General features: G+C 50.2%; 1 protein-coding gene across 1 annotated transcript; it reads right to left on the reverse strand.

The window, feature by feature from the left end:
- Positions 1-5,805: 5,805 nt before the first annotated feature.
- Positions 5,806-15,871, reverse strand: LOC308123180 (ankyrin repeat and MYND domain-containing protein 2-like). Its single transcript, XM_080485521.1, has 10 exons — positions 15,228-15,871; positions 14,034-14,098; positions 13,414-13,552; positions 13,243-13,341; positions 13,008-13,168; positions 11,732-11,946; positions 10,438-10,546; positions 10,074-10,202; positions 9,858-9,978; positions 5,806-6,712 (listed from the first exon to the last, which is right to left on the reverse strand). The coding sequence occupies exons 1-10, from the start codon at positions 15,295-15,297 to the stop codon at positions 6,558-6,560; spliced, it is 1,263 nt and encodes a 420-aa protein (XP_080341647.1). The 5' UTR covers positions 15,298-15,871; the 3' UTR covers positions 5,806-6,557.
- Between the last annotated feature and the right edge of the window lie 404 nt (positions 15,872-16,275).

The following is a 16,275-nucleotide window of genomic DNA, read 5'->3' on the forward strand; positions in this document are numbered from 1 at the left end:
CAGGTGGGCATCTCCGCCTATACAGCTCCGGACAACGTTTCTGAACATTTATTTCAGAATATAGTTAGAGTGAAGAGGGTTTTGTGTGTAGCGTCGTCCTGCCATGGTGTTCATGATGGGTAGCGTCAAAATAAAATCTTGAGTTGTTGACAGTGTGCAAAATCGGAAGATCTATTGATTAACCCTGCATTTAAGGAAAGTTGTGCGGGCCATGCACACTACGAGTGTGAGACCCCTGGTTTAAAACGATGACACGTTTGTTGTGGGTGTTTGAAGTACAGACACACAAGTAACAACTGCAGCAGTCATTTGGATTGTGAAGAGTTTCACAGGAAGCACCCATCTGTCCTGCCTGTGGAGAGAGAGGACACTACCAGGATAACCTCTCGAGAGACTGAGAGCGCTGCACCTGAGCAGCAGCAGACGTGTGGTCATATTGGGGCTGGTGAAGAGGACACAGCTGGTTTCTCCGTTGTGGCTGTACAGGAGAAAAGTCAGAAAAGTAATAAAGCTGTGCACACTTACGCTTTTCTTGATCCTGGGAGCTCAGATACTTTCTGCACTGCAAGTGTGGCTGAAAGGCTGGGAGTATCAGGCACCCACTGCAATGTACACTTAAGGACAATGGGACAGACTGAAACCATTCATACCACTGCAGTAACTGGTTTGGAGGTGTCGTGTCTCGATACAGACGACTTTATTGAGCTACCATCTGTTTTGACAGAAACAAAAAGCCTGTGTCTAAATTCAATGTGCCATGTCAGGATGATGTTGCTAAGTGGTCCTATATCAGCAGCATTAGGCGACATGAAGTGGATTCAGATGTGGATTTGCTCATTGGAACTGATTCTCCCAAAGTTTTGGAGCAATGGCAACCAATAAACAGTCAATGTGGTGGAATGTATGCCGTGAGGACCAGAGGTGGCTGGGTCATAAATGGGCAACTTCGTGCTGGAGACTCTGGAGGTCCTGGAGACTCTGGAGGTGTTGGGGAGTCTGGAGGTGCTGGAGTCTCTGGAGGTGTTGGGGACTCTGGAGGCGCTGGAGACTCTGAAGGCACTGGAGACTCTGGAGGTGCTGGAGGTGCTGGAGACTCTGGAGGTGCTGGAGACTGGAGGCACTGGAGACTCTGGAGGTGCTGGAAGTGCTGGAGGTGTTGGAGACTCTGGAGGCGCTGGAGACTCTGGAGGTGTTGGAGACTCTGGAGGCGCTGGAGACTCTGGAGGTGTTGGGGACTCTGGAGGCGCTGGAGACTCAGCAGGTGTTGGGGACTCTGGAGGCGCCCAGACTCTGGAGGCGCTGGAGACTCTGGAGGCACCCAGGCTCTGGAGACGCTGGAGACTCTGGTGGCGCCCAGGCTCTGGAGGCGCTGGAGACTCCGGAGGTGTTGGAGACTCTGGAGGTGCTGGAGACTCTCGAGGTGTTGGAGACTCTCGAGGTGATTGAGGAGCTGGAGGCGCTGCAGGTTTTGGAGACTCTGGAGGCGCTGGAGACTCTGGAGGTGCTGAAGTCAAAACAAGATGCACCGTTGTAACTGCTCATCACATACCTCTGGAAAATATGTTGATGCAGCAGTACAATCATGACTTTAATGAAAGGACATATGATGAGCAGCTGGAGATGTCAAGAGAGGACATGAAGTTCATGGGCATTATGAAGGATACAACCGTGCTTAAAGACGGACATGACTGCATAGATTTACTTTTCAGAGCTGAAGGTCCTGTTCTGACAAAGAATGGCTGTGGAGCATTGCAAAGACTCCAGAGCTTGAAGAGGACATTTGACAGAGACAATCCAGCAGTTGAGGCGTCTCGAGGGTTGCGAGCTCAAGAGTTTGGAAAAGGAAAATGGCTGAAGGAACCACATTTTTTGTTCTTGCTTCCCAACGAATGGCCAAAACTTGACTTGGACTCGTCCTTCATCCCAGCTGATGACCCAGAGGTGAAAAGAGAACTTAAAGTGAATTCCAACACAGAGGGACAATCCCGCCAGTCAACTCATTCACTGTTTCTCATCCTGGAGAATATTCTAAAACCTCAGTGGATTGGTTGTTGGAGTTGAAAGAGAGACTTTTAGTTCTGAGTCAGAAGAGAAAACAATATGTGGTCAAGCAAAGTCAAATTGGTCAAGAAGAAGTTTAAAAAATGTAAAGCCACACTTGGAAAACCCAACTTGACACCAGAGGAAGCAGAGCAATAATTCAGTTTGAACAAAAGCAAAGACTCAGCTGGGAAGTTGCTTCACTCCAACATGGCCGCCTGTCGAAATCTGCCCTGCCGTTGGAGGTCAAATATCCTGTGATTCTGTCAAAAGAATCATGCATGTTTCCCGGCTCATACTACGTCACATCCACCACCAACTCGGACACACTGGACGCAATCACATGCTGCATAGATCGAGACACAAGTATTGGATCATCAATGGCACCTCGCTCTCTCTCTGTACAGGGTGCAGAAGGTACAGAGGAAAGGTTGGAGAACAGAAAATGTCTGACTTACCTGAAGTTGTGCCTGATGAAGCACCTTTTACAGACGTGGGAGTGGGAACCTTGCTGAAGCGATATGGAGGGATCTTTACCTGTTTGACCACAGTACACCTGGAGGTGGCGCACTCCCTCCACACAGACTCCTGCATCAATGCCATGTGGAGATTTATCTGCAGAAGAGGACCTGCGACCAGCATAAGGACAGATAATGGCTCAAATGTCATTGGTGCAAAAAAGGAGCTGAGGCAAACTCTTCCTGCTTTAAATGACCAAGAGTGAGAGGACCTTTGTGCAGGAGGGAGTGAAGCGGAGTTTTAACACCCTGCTGCCTCACGCCAAGGTGGAGTTTGGGAGTGTCTGATTCGCTCTGTGCGCAGTGTACTTACCTCTGTTCTTGGACATCAAACGCTGGATGAATAAAGGCCTGCAGACACTGTTTTCCTCAATGACCAGCCCATAACTAAGGTCTCAGAAGATCCCAGCGACTTGGAAGCACTTCCTCCAAACCACATTCTGCTGCTGCAAGGTAAACCCATTCTGCCACCAGCCCAGTTTGAACAAACTGACCGTTACATCAAGAGGAGATGGAGGCCAGTGCAGTACATTGTGGAGCTCTTCTGGAAAAGGTGGACATCAAAGTATTTGCTTGTTATGCAAGAATAAACAAAAATGGACCAGGAAGAAAAGAAGCTTCAGCACCGGAGGCGTTGTGATAATTGCTGATGCCACAGCTCCCAGAGGCTCATGGGTGATAGGCGGAGTTCTGAGCAGCACAGCGGAGTCCAGAGGGCTGGTCCACTCGAACAAAGACCAGCATCCTGGACAGACCAATAACCCCGCTCTGTCTCCCCCTGGAGGCCAACAAATGACCAGCAGCTCATTCTCTCTTCCTGTTTCTATTCTCCATCTATTTGTTTCTTTCAGGTATCGAGAAGCCAAAGATGCCAAGATGGTAGTTTAGCACTTAGGCTACAAGAGGAAATAGTTCCATTGTGCTAAGGCTAAAGTTAATTGTGGGTAAAGTACCTTCACAATTAGGGGCTGGGTTGTTGGAGCTATTTGTGAAGGCGGGTGGAACCACAGGCTGCAAGGCTGGGAGTTGGTGACTTCCTGTTGGGTTTAGGCTCTGGGTGTTGGTGACTTCCTGTTGGGTTTAGGGTCTGGGTGTTGGTGACTTCCTGTTGGGTTTAGGCTCTGGGTGTTGGTGACTTCCTGTTGGGTTTAGAGTCTGGGTGTTGGTGACTTCCTGTTGGGTTTAGGGTCTGGGTGTTGGTGACTTCCTGTTGGGTTTAGGCTCTGGGTGTTGGTGACTTCCTGTTGGGTTTAGAGTCTGGGTGTTGGTGACTTCCTGTTGGGTTTAGGGTCTGGGTGTTGGTGACTTCCTGTTGGGTTTAGGCTCTGGGTGTTGGTGACTTCCTGTTGGGTTTAGGGTCTGGGTGGTGGTGACTTCCTGTTGGGTTTAGGGTCTGGGTGTTGGTGTTGGTGACTTCCTGTTGGGTTTAGGCTCTGGGTGGTGGTGACTTCCTGTTGGGTTTAGGGTCTGGGTGTTGGTGACTTCCTGTTGGGTTTAGGCTCTGGGTGTTGGTGACTTCCTGTTGGGTTTAGGCTCTGGGTGTTGGTGACTTCCTGTTGGGTTTAGGCTCTGGGTGTTGGTGACTTCCTGTTGGGTTTAGGGTCTGGGTGTTGGTGACTTCCTGTTGGGTTTAGGCTCTGGGTGTTGGTGACTTCCTGTTGGGTTTAGGCTCTGGGTGTTGGTGACTTCCTGTTGGGTTTAGGCTCCGGGTGTTGGTGACATTGTCGTGTGTTCCGATGTGCTTTATATCTCTACCAATCTCAAAGATGACGTCACAAAGTCTGAGAAAAAAATTTGCTAAAAATCTGACGATTCGCCATGAAACAGGAAGTGATGTGTAACTCTACATGCTGCAATCTGCCTGGAATTGTACGTATGTGCCCACAGTCCTTCCCTGGTGAATTCTACAGACCAGTATGGCCGAGCAGGAAATCATTTTCTTTGACTGAATAATCCACCAGGAGGCGCTGTGTGATTGCGTCCTGCAGCCAAAGTGGTTTTACTGGAGCCAGCGGACTTCAGAACCGTGCTTCATCACGTTTTTGGAGAAACTGATGGCCGGGCTCCTCAGTGCCGCTCCAGAGGGTCTGCTTGTGTTTGGAGGAAGTGTGTCGGTGAGCGTCGGAGCTCGTTAGTAGAGCTTCTTGAGAAAGCTGATGATTGACCCTCAATGATTGATTGATCCTCAATGGTTGACCCTCAATAATTGATCAATGATTGATCCTCAATGATTGACCTGCAATGATTGACCCTCAATGACTGACCCTCAGCTATTGACCCTCAATGATTGACCCTCAATGACTGACCCTCAATGATTGATCCTCAGTTATTGACCCTCAATGATTGACCCTCAATGACTGACCCTCAATGATTGATCCTCAGCTATTGACCCTCAATGATTGACCCTCAATAATTGATCCTCAATGATTGATCTTCAATGATTGATCTTCAATGTGACGTCGTCTTGCAACTGTTGTAACCTGATGACCTTTATGCTTGTAGAAGTGCCAAACATCCAGACGACGGCACAGAGGAAGCTGGTGTGTGTGTGTGTGTGTGTGTGTGTGTGTGTGTGTGTGTGTGTGTGTGTGTGTGTGTGTGTGTGTGTGTGAACAGACCTTTAGTGTAACTGCCATTTTCATTTCTACCACTTTTTTGTCTTTTTTTTGTTGTTATTATGGTTGAGCTCCACCAGAGGGCGCAGGGGTGCAAAAGTCGGCCTTTGAATGCATATTAGAGATTAATTACATGAAGAAGCATCTCAGGAGAGAAGAGGAATGACTGAAGCTTGATGAAGTTTTAAGAAGAAATAAGTCCAAGAAGAAGAAAGGAAAGCAAGGTAAAGTCCTGCCAGTGAGGTATTGCTTTTGTCTGTTTATTTTGTAGAAGCTTTATTTGCCAATTGTCTTTATTTTCCTTTAAACAAATTATAGTATTCTCTGTGCCTTTTAGTTTTCAGGGTGTGCTTTGAGCCCAGATGAATTCAATGAATTCCTCGTTGAGAAAGCCACTTGTGTCTGGAGGTTTAACATTTAGTGTGATGAACTCCAGCGGTGCCAGACGAGCGACGATCACCTCACATCTCTTCTGACGATCACAGCAAAGCTAACCCCAGACTTCGTTACGTGGAAGCACGTCAACACGTTCCCACTGGAAGTGGATTTAAGTATTAACACTGTGATTGTGTTGATGATTTCCACCTCTGATCTGAGTGAGCCGAGCGACTGGACGGAGAGTCACACTGCAGCGCTGTCGGATAGTTTTTATTTCATATCAAGCAACTTATTTGTCTTGGAGCCACGAGGGGAAATACCTTGTCGTTCACGGTTCAGTCAATTCTACAAACCTGACAGTCTCAGTGTGGAGCTCAACTTTTCAATCTTCTTCAGAGACTGCAGAGAATGAAGAAGGTCAACAGACACTCAGCTGATGAATCTGTAAAGACGGAGCGGTTGAACTGATCTGAGCTGACGTGGGCTCTGATTCACTCACACGTCAGAATGTGGAAGTGTTTCTCCAAACTACATTCATGAACATTACAACCTGCCGTTGTTGGTGACCGCGTCAGTATTACAGGTTTAAAAAGTACCTCAGCTCAGTCTTCAGCTGCTCTTATTGTGGTGGCAGTTATTTCCTCCGGTGGCTCCATGACTTTTATTGGAGGATTATTTTCTGTTGCCTCAGAATTTGGACTTTGTGACCAATTGCTCTTTTGTCCCATGAATTGAGATTGATGTGCAGGAATTCATGCGTCTAACATTACGTCTACCTCCGCATTCCAGCTGGGTCCAGTCCCTCCACAGTGACAAAGGAAGCAGGAAGCAGTGAGTGTCAGCTGATTGTAGACGCTCAATGAGAAGCTCCTGCCGGCTGAGAGTCACCAGCTCTTCCCTCAACACCAGTCAAGACACTTTACCAGGAGCTCATTAACAAAGTCCTTTATAACTCCACGCTACATTGTGTGGCACATGATTTGACGGTGGGACTTTCTGGTTCTGCTCAGTCCTGATTGACAGGCGGCTCCTCGGCTGAAGCAGATGAACGGCGGAACATCTCCGGCGGGCATCCTGCGGCGGCGGCCAGCTTCTCATCCGCCCGCAGACACAGCTCCCGTAGGAAGTGAGCCGTCTCCAGCATCAGGTCACTCTCGTCCTCTGGGTGGAGGCAGATACACAGAGTGGATGAATGAATGGATGGATGGATGGATGGATGGATGGATGGATGGATGGATGGATGGATGGATGCATGAATGGATGAATGGATGCATGAATGGATGAATGGATGGATGGATGGATGGATGGATGGATGGATGGATGGATGGATGGATGGATGGATGGATGGATGGATGAATGAATGAACGGACGAATGAATGAATGGATGCATGGATGGATGGATGAATGAATGAATGAATGAATGGATGAATGAGTGAATGAACGGATGAACGAACAAACGAATGAATGGATGGATGGATGGATGGATGAATGAGTGAATGAACAGATGAACGAACGAACAAACGAATGAATGGATGGATGGATGGATGGATGGATGGATGAATGAGTGAATGAACAGATGAACGAACGAACAAACGAATGAATGGATGAATGGATGGATGGATGAGTGAATGAACAGATGAACGAACGAATGGATGGATGGATGGATGAATGAATGAATGAATGGATGGATGGATGGATGAATGAGTGAATGAACGGATGAACGGATGAACGAATGAACAAACGAACAAACGAATGATTGGATGGATGGATGGATGGATGGATGGATGGACGAATGGACTAACGGACGAACGAACGAACGAACGAACAAACGAACAAACGGATGAATGGATGAATGAATGCTTTCTGATGTACACGAAATAAAGTTCGGTGTCATGACACCTTCAGCTGGAAAGCTTTTATTTTCCTTTTCATAATTTTAGATTAAACTTCCTGCCAGAATGTTCTGGGAATCAAACTAGGATCCGGTTCTAGTTGTCGACGTTCGTCTCTAACAAAACCTTCCTGAAGGATATTCCTCTTCACACTCAGACTAACTGGTATTTCCAGCATTTTATTTTGGCGGGACATCCCCGGTTTGTTGACGTCTCAGCGTCACAGAAACTCCTGAAGGTTCCCGAGGCTTCGTGTCACAAGATCCCGTTTGTCCACTGGATCTCTGCACATCTGGATTCTCGGTGGAAAAACATTCAGTCTCACTACATCCAGACTTTCTCCAGGATTCAAGACTCTTTCTTTGACAAAGTCTGGAGGTTTTTCAAATGTTGATGTTCTGGCAGGAGCTGCCGCCATCTTTGATATCCCACAATCCCTTGGGGCAGGTTTCCTAAGATGGCGTCAGTCAGGAAACATCAACAGTTTGATGGTTTGTCTTCTGGTTTGACTTCTGGTCCCAGTTGTTCTAAACCGGGTTATGTTAACCACGGGTTAAGCCCTAACCGCTGGTTAAATCCTTAACCTGCCGTTGGCTGACCAACTGTTAAATATGCGTTGTTTAAAACATGGTTAGTCATTTCGTTAGCTAACGTCGCCATCAAAGTTAACTGTGAGGTTAATGTCACTGGTTAGCGTGACGCTGCTCCGCCCAAGTCTCCGCCCAAGGCTCCGCCCAAGGCTCCGCCCAAGGCCCCACCCAAGGCTCCGCCCACTTTCAGGTCTCCGTTCTTCCACATTATGTCTTAAGCCTTACCGGTTAGTGAAAATGACATAGTGGTGGAGGCAGCCAGTGTTTTTATCTGCTCTATTAAACTACCATAAACCATGACAAACTACGCTGCTGCCAGGATGTTAAAGTGGAAGATGAAAACTGAGCTGGAGGATCAGAGGCTTCATGGTGCCTCTTCTTTTTTAATTTGACCAGAGAGAACCATCTAGAGAGAACCATCTAGAAAGTGGACTGAGTGGCCAGAGAGGAAAATAATAAGAACGTGGGAACGAGATCATTTAATCTCTGACCGAGAGATTCTTTACTCATGGTCACAGATTAATTACCTGGAGTTATATTGTAGTGACGGTGGAGCTCCTGCTGTCACACTACGTCAGCTGGTGGATCTAGAATCTAGAATCAGTTTTTTTCAGGCTTTTCATGGTGACATCATTGTAACTAACTTCACCTCCAGGTCTTGTACGGCGTTATGACCGCAGGTTGAGGTCTGCATGAGGCAGCAGGGGGCGCTCCGCTATGAGACGCTCCACAGAACTTCTTTATAATGAAGCCAGACTTTTGGTTCATCAGGAACTACTAAACAAACTACAAACTACTGTAAATGAAAGCTTGGAGTTCTTTATGAAATGAAAACAAAAACTCCAATCTCACACTCTCACACCACTGCCTCCTTCAGGCTCTCCTGGTGGCTCCTCCTTTATGGGCAGAGAGGTGAGGCAGCACATCTGGTTCACATCAGGGGCTGAAGCTGCTCTCTGCCAGTCTGGCTTTACTTGGTTCTCTGGGCAGAATCACTCCTCTATGGGAAGGAGAGTTTAAAGATTCTGTGCAGGAGGAACTTGAACTCACTTCATTCTCACCATGAACTGCTGCCCAGTGTCAGAGGCCTCGGAGGCTTGCAAGGCGGCCTTACATGCAAGGCATGCAGGGTTTTGCTCCATGAACCTCTGAAGCAGATCCTTCACCTCGGAGGTTTCTGACCTGACTGACCACTGACGATGTGGACCCTGTGTCGTCACCAGAACACATCATTAGTGAGTCCTACCACACTGCTGCCAGATGTGAGCCAGCTGGGCTCCTGCAGCCACATGCCAATCTGCCCCCCCCCCCCCCCCCCCCCCCCCCCCCACTTCTCACACAGCGACGGCCCATCTGAGCAGACACAGCCTGCTCACTGGTAACACCAGGGCCCTCCTCTCCTCTGCTGGCCCACCACCAGGGGCAGAGCTTCCCCAGAACCCAGAGACCGACCACCAGGGGCAGAGCTTCCCCAGAACCAGTGGCCAGAACCCAGAGACCCCAGAACCAGAGGCCAGAACCCAGAGACCGACCACCAGGGGCAGAGCTTCCCCAGAACCAGAGGCCAGAATCCAGAGACCCCAGAACCAGAGGCCTCAACAAGCAGGAAAAGCATCACAGACCAAGTCCTCTGGTCTGAAAGGAACAACCAGGACGCTGCAAAGACTCTCCTGAACCACCAGCTTCTTCTTCTCCTCCTGAACCACCAGCTTCTGCTGACCAGAAACACCCTACAAGAAACGTCCTGGGCCACTTCGGTCCTCATCGGACTCCATTAAACCCTGAAGGTCTATTCCACTGCTTCCAGCACATCAGATGAACCACCTTTGAGCTCCTTGAGCCTCGGGGCGTCCTCCAGGCGCCCATCCTGCTCCTGAAGAACCCTGCAGATGTCTTTGTGGGTGAACCTGTGGAGCTTTTGGCACATCAAGCTGCAGTACGTCACCTGAGAAGAAGAAAAGAAGAAGAAAAGAAGAAGAGCTGGAGCCTTTTGGAGGATGGGGAGAGAAACGTTCCGGCTTTTTGAAGAGTCAGACTCACGGCTTTACAAAGAGAGCACCTCTTGTCCGCTCCCTTGTCCCCACAGGTCGCACAATAATCTGCATCTACAAAGGTCATCTGCCCCGTCAGAGCCTGGGTCAACACGGAGAAGGCTGTGGGGTCACTGCCCTGGAAACAGGACGCGATGACCTGTTACAGTTCCTCTGCCACAGTAATACTAACTCTGCTAACACATCCTCTTGGACCCTTTAAGAAAAAACTCTCTGGAGTTGTTATCGTCTCCTTCACATTATTACTGATTCAGAGAATAGGAAGAACATGAGCAGGACTTGGCACAGGGCCAGAGAGCTTCTGCACGTCACTTCTCCTCCATCCTCTTCACTTCCGCTGCAAACCTCCTCACCAGCTGCTGAAGGAGTGTGGCCTCGCAGTACGGGAACTTCCTGATGCAGTCTCGGATGAACTTCTCCTGGTACTGAGGGAAGCCATCGCTCTCTCTCCCCCTCAGCAGGCTGAGCGGCACAAACGACCAGGAAGACAGAGGACAGCCGCCATGACGCCAAAACTGAAGCAAACACTGAACCTCCAACAGGCTGAGACACTACAGTCAACAGGAAGTTCACACTGAGCTGGGAGGATGGGTGATGGTTGAATTGATGGATGGATGGATGGATGGATGGATGGATGATGGATGGATGGAGGGATGGATGGTTGGATGATGGATGGTTAGATGATGGATTCTTGGATGATGGTTGGATGGATGACGAATGGATGGTTGGCTTGATGGATGGATGATTGGATGATGGATGGATGGGTGATGGATGGTTGGATGATGGATGGTTGGATGATGGATTTATGATTGGATGATGGATGGATGGGTGATGGATGGTTGGATGATGGCTGGTTGGATGATGGATGGATGGATGGATGGATGGATGGATGGATGGATGGATGGATGGATGGATGGATGGATGGATGGATGGTTGGATGACGAATGGATGGTTGGATTGCTGGATGGATGGTTGGATGATGGTTGAATGGGTGATGGATGGTTGGTGGATGGATGGTTAGATGGGTGGATGGTTGGATTGATGGATGGATGGATGGATGGATGGATGGTTGGATGATGGATGGATGGGTAATGGATGGATGGTTGGTGGATGGATGGTTGGGTGATGGATGATTGGATGGATGATGGATGGATGGTTGGATGGTGGATATTTGGATGATGAATGGATGGATGGGTGGATTATGGTTGGACGGATGATGGATGCTGGATGGTTGGATGATGGATGTTTGGATGATGAATGGATGGATGCTTGAATGGTTGGATGATGGATGATTGGTTGGATGCTGGATGTTGGATGGATGGATGATGGATGGATGGATGGTTGGATGATGGGTGGATGGATGGATGGATGGATGATTGGTTGGATGGATGGTGGATGGAGGGATGGATGAATGAATAGCTGGATGGATGGTTGGATGATGGATGGATAGATGGATGGATGATGGATGCTTGGATGATGGTTGGATGACGAATGGATGGATGGATGGATGGATGGATGGATGGATGGATGGATGGATGGATGGATGGATGGATGGAGGGATGGATGGATGGAGGGAGGGATGGATGGAGGGATGGATGGATGGATGGATGGGGTTCAGGTAACAGCAGGCTGTCCGTCCTCTCTCACCTCTTGATGAGTGTTTCCAGCGTTTGGTCGTGTTTCTGCAGGAAAGCCACACACTTCTGCAGCACACAGCTGATGTAGTGCATCTTCATGGCCAGAACCTCGTTCATGTCCTGCTGCTTGATGCACTGCTCACACAGCAGGTCCAGCACCTGGGAGCACTTCTCCAGCGCCGCCGCGTCCACCAGCACAGGATTCTCCTTCACCAGCATGACTATCTGACAGACACACACAGCGAGGCTTCAGCCAAGTGGTCTCCTGCTTCTGCACCAATAAACTTTAATAACTAACTGATCAGTGGATGGTGGATTATCTGCTGTTCCTGCTCAATGGACCCATGGTGTTATATAACAGCAGCAGGAACCATCAGCGCTGCAGGTTAGCCTGAGAGTTGAACTATGACCTCCAGCTGCTGAGGACATAGCAGACATCACACACCGTCAGTCGTTATAACTTGAAAAGCAAAGCGTCTCCATGTCATTCAACTCACATTCAGCAGTTTCAGCTTTTCCATCCTTAAATCAAAGTGTTTCCTGATCTTTCAGATTGAGGAGGCTGCCCGAAGCCCTCGGGCACAACATGGATTTATCACTTTGCTGCGGCCTGTCGCCTGTGGGGATCGAACCCGTGACCTCCCGACCCCACGCCCGCCTCCAGCCACTCGCCACATGTAGGGCCTCCATCCATCCTCTGGGAGCAGTCTGAGCTTCAGTGCCTTGCTCCAGGACACTTCAACACGTGGACAGGGGGAGATCGGGAATCGAACCTGCAACATTCTGATCGAGAGACGGTTCGATTCCCGATTTGTTGTCTTGTGACATGACAGGGTGTCAAACACTGTGGACCTGACCAGAGTCCCGGCTTCATTCTGTCAATCAGCCCCAACACACACACACACACACACACACTAGGTGCCCACGGGACCACCTGGACGGGTTGAGGGTCTCACCTGGACAGGTTGAGGGTCTCACCTGGACGGATTGAGGGTCTCACCTGGACGGGTTAAGGGTGTCCCCTGGACGGATTGGGGGTCTCACCTGGACAGGTTGAGGGTCTCACCTTGACGGGTTGAGGGTCTCACCTTGACGGATTGAGGGTCTCACCTGGACGGGTTGAGGGTCTCACCTTGACGGGTTGAGGGTCTCACCTGGACGGATTGAGGGTGTCCCCTGGACGGATTGAGGGTCTCACCTTGACGGGTTGAGGGTGTCCCCTGGACGGATTGAGGGTGTCCCCTGGACAGGTTGAGGGTCTCACCTGGACGGGTTGAGGGTCTCACCTTGACGGGGTTGAGGTTGCTGGTCATGATGATGTTGTGCAGCGGCTGAGCCAGGTGGGGGGGCAGGCGGGGCTCGCTGTCCAGGCCGTGTGGTCGGGTGTAGTACTCCACCCTCGCCCGGGAGAAGAAGTTGTTGATGAGTGTGACACACTGGTGCTGCCCTGAAGGAGCAGGGAGGATGATGATTGGCTGCAGCCCGCGGCTCGGAGGAAGAAGCAGACGCTTCCTGTCTCACCTACGAACGCCGCCATCTGAGCCGCGGTGCGGCCCACCGAGTTTACCGGGTCGGTCTCTGCTCCGGCGTCCAGCATCATGGACGTGATGTCCGTCTTACCTGGACACGCTCCACAGTCAGTGTCTGGGTGGGTCTCTGATCAGGTGTTCTGGACGGGCCGGGCCGGGTTACCTGAGAGGCCGGCGAACATCAGCGCCGTGTAGCCGAACTCATGCTGGTTGCTGTTAACGTCGGCGCCGCGCTGCAGCAGCAGGTCGCACACTGCTGCCTCCCCTTTATAGGCCGCATGCATCAGGGGAGTCATCCCACACTGAACACACACACACACACACACACACACACACACACACACACACACACACACACACACACACACACACACACACACACACACACACAGATTAAAACCTTCAAGTAGGGAGTCACTTACAACAGTATGTGTGTGTGTGTGTGTGTGTGTGTGTGTGTGTGTGTGTGTGTGTGTGTGTGTGTGTGTGTGTGTGTGTGTGTGTGTCTGAACCAGCTGATGGTGACAGGGTCTCCTGCAGATGGTTTCATCAGTGTGTTTGAGGAGCGTCTGCCTCTCACAGTCGTCTCCATATGACTCCTCCACTGAGCACAACATGCTACACTGACATGAATGATGGGGGGGGGGGGGGGGGGCAGGGGGGGCAGGGGGGGCAGGGGGAGGGGGGGGACGGGGGGGGACGAGTCCTAAGTGTTGACGGAGCTCCAGCACCACCGTGGAGTTTGGAGGCAATACACTGAAGCATGAAGTGAGTCTTCCCTACCTGGTCCAGACAGTTGATTCGGACTTCATCAGTCTCCAGCAGCTCGGCCACTTCCTGTACATCACCTGGCAACAGGAAGTAGAGACACACTGACTTCCTGCTCCAATCACTCCTTCATCACACCCTCATGCATTCCTCTCAGGGTTTCTGTCTGCGTCAAAGTTCCCTTGACATTTTATGCTACGGGTTTGAAATATTCCCATCAGAACAACAATGAAGATGAACCACTGTCAGGTCAGTCCCTGACACAGACAGTGGAACGTTGTCAGAATGGCTGGAACCTTTAACTGATGGGAACCTGGAGGCTCTGGACGGAGGTCAGCAGTGTGAAAAGTTCACAAGATGGAGTAAAGACCTCAAGATCACTTTTCAGCCTCTTGGTCTCTGTTGATGTGCTTCCAGACAAAGCCCAGACAGGAAACAGGGCGGAGGTATCATCATGCTGTGAGGCTGCTCTGACGCGCTCCAAATCCTGCTGCGGGTAGAATCCCGACAAAACTGAAAGACCCTGAACGCATCACAGCCTGGAAGCTTCTCGTTCCTCTGGTTGGTTTTAGTGCCGTCACGAGCGTCATGGAGGAAATCTATGTTTACACATTCCTTCATTTGAGAAGCTTTAATGAGACTTGATGACGTTCTGATGAACCCCGACCAGAACTGGTCACTTCTTCACCTTGTGTCTGTAAATCTGCTGAGTCATGTGAATTCAGATTCAACTTCCCTTTTACTGACAAACTGAACCTTTGATTAAATGTTGACTTCAGTCCACACACACACACACACACACACACACACACACACACACACACACACACACACACACACACACACACACACACACACACACACACACACACACACACACACACACACACACACACACACACACTTCAAGCTGAGCTTCAGAAACTCTAATCTGACAGGACGTACCAGGAATCAACTGATGGTTCATTGAAGACACGCAGGTTTCCTGAGAAACACTTTTTGAGGGGAAAAATAACCCAAAGTAACTAATTAACCAAGTAACTAATTAACCAAGTAACTAATCAACTGACCAAACAAGGAACAAATGAACTCATTGATAAAGTAAGAATGTAAAAAATGAACAAACACAATAGTGAGATGTTTGGAGACCTGGAGGAGGACCTGGAGGAGGACCTGGAGGAGGACCTGGAGGAGGAGGCTCAGACTCACCAGCCTGGATGAGCTGCAGCAGCTTGGTCTCGGAGGCGTTCAGGTCTCCTCTCCGGGGTTCAGCCATCATGATCCCCCTGCTGAGCGTCTGTCAACTTCTACTGACGCTCCGGGCTCAGGTGACCTGAAGGATCCTCCAGGATGGGGGAGGGCTGGCCGGCCGTCAGGAACAGACCAGCATCAGAGGGGGAGGGGCCTGTGCATCACTTCTGGAGGATGTGGTTTTAGGTCCAGCTCCACCAGGTGGCGCTGCCCCTCATCACAGCTGCACTTCCCACTGAGAACTGACTCGGTCCGCCTCCTTCTGGACGAGGAGTGAAGTTCTACCTCACTTCTCTCCTGCTGGTTCTGTTCAGGCTTCACCTGCTTTGTACCTCGTCCATCACTGACCTTTGACCCCTAATGCTCCGCTACCAAATAAAGTCAGTGTTAGAGCAGAGTGCTTCGCTTCACCCTTTTCAAACTATGAATTCCTGCTGTTCCAGAACTTGGTGCCGGCCTGCTCCTCATCTCCTTTCATTGTTCCGGACACGTTGCTCCATGTCCTTGCTTGAGCAACACTGGTATCGTTGGAGTTGTCCTGTGTGGAGTGTGAGCGCTCAGCAGACGACCTGCAGCTTCACACTGTCAGCAGCTTCACCTCTGACCTGCTGTGGCAGGAGGCCGTTACCACATGACTATTTCCAGGTCGGCACTAATCCTCCTCAAGCTCCTTTTCTCCTCTCAGCGCCCTGCTGCTCCTTCCTCACTGCGCCCACAGACAAGCAGGCACTCTGTGGAGCTTCCTCCGCCCAAACACTGCTGAGGAGCCTCCATCACACCTGCTCACACCACCTGCCAGCCCAGAGCAGGAGGAGGAGCAGGAGCAGGAGGAGGAGGAGGAGGAGAAGGCGAAGGTGAAGGTGAAGGTGAAGGCGGAGGAGGAGGAGGAGGAGGAAGAAGAGGAGGAGGAGGAAGAGGAGGAGGAGGAAGAAGAGGAGGAGCAGGAGGAAGAAGAGGAGGAGGAGCAGGAGGAGGAGGAGGAGAAGGAGAAGGCGAAGGTGAAGGC

This window comes from Lipophrys pholis (assembly GCF_963383615.2).
Source record: "Lipophrys pholis genome assembly, chromosome: 17".
In the NCBI taxonomy this organism is placed as follows: domain Eukaryota; kingdom Metazoa; phylum Chordata; class Actinopteri; order Blenniiformes; family Blenniidae; genus Lipophrys; species Lipophrys pholis.

What these genes read in the sequence shown, in the direction of transcription:
- LOC308123180 (XM_080485521.1), bottom strand. Translation starts at nt 15,297, where the DNA reads ATGATGGCTGAACCCCGGAGAGGAGACCTGAACGCCTCCGAGACCAAG. An exon ending in TCAGATGGCGGCGTTCGTAG is followed by an intron (nt 13,169 to 13,242) that starts GTGAGACAGGAA and finishes CTGCTCCTTCAG; the next exon opens with GGCAGCACCAGTGTGTCACA. An exon ending in CTGGAAACACTCATCAAGAG is followed by an intron (nt 10,547 to 11,731) that starts GTGAGAGAGGAC and finishes TGTGCCGCTCAG; the next exon opens with CCTGCTGAGGGGGAGAGAGA.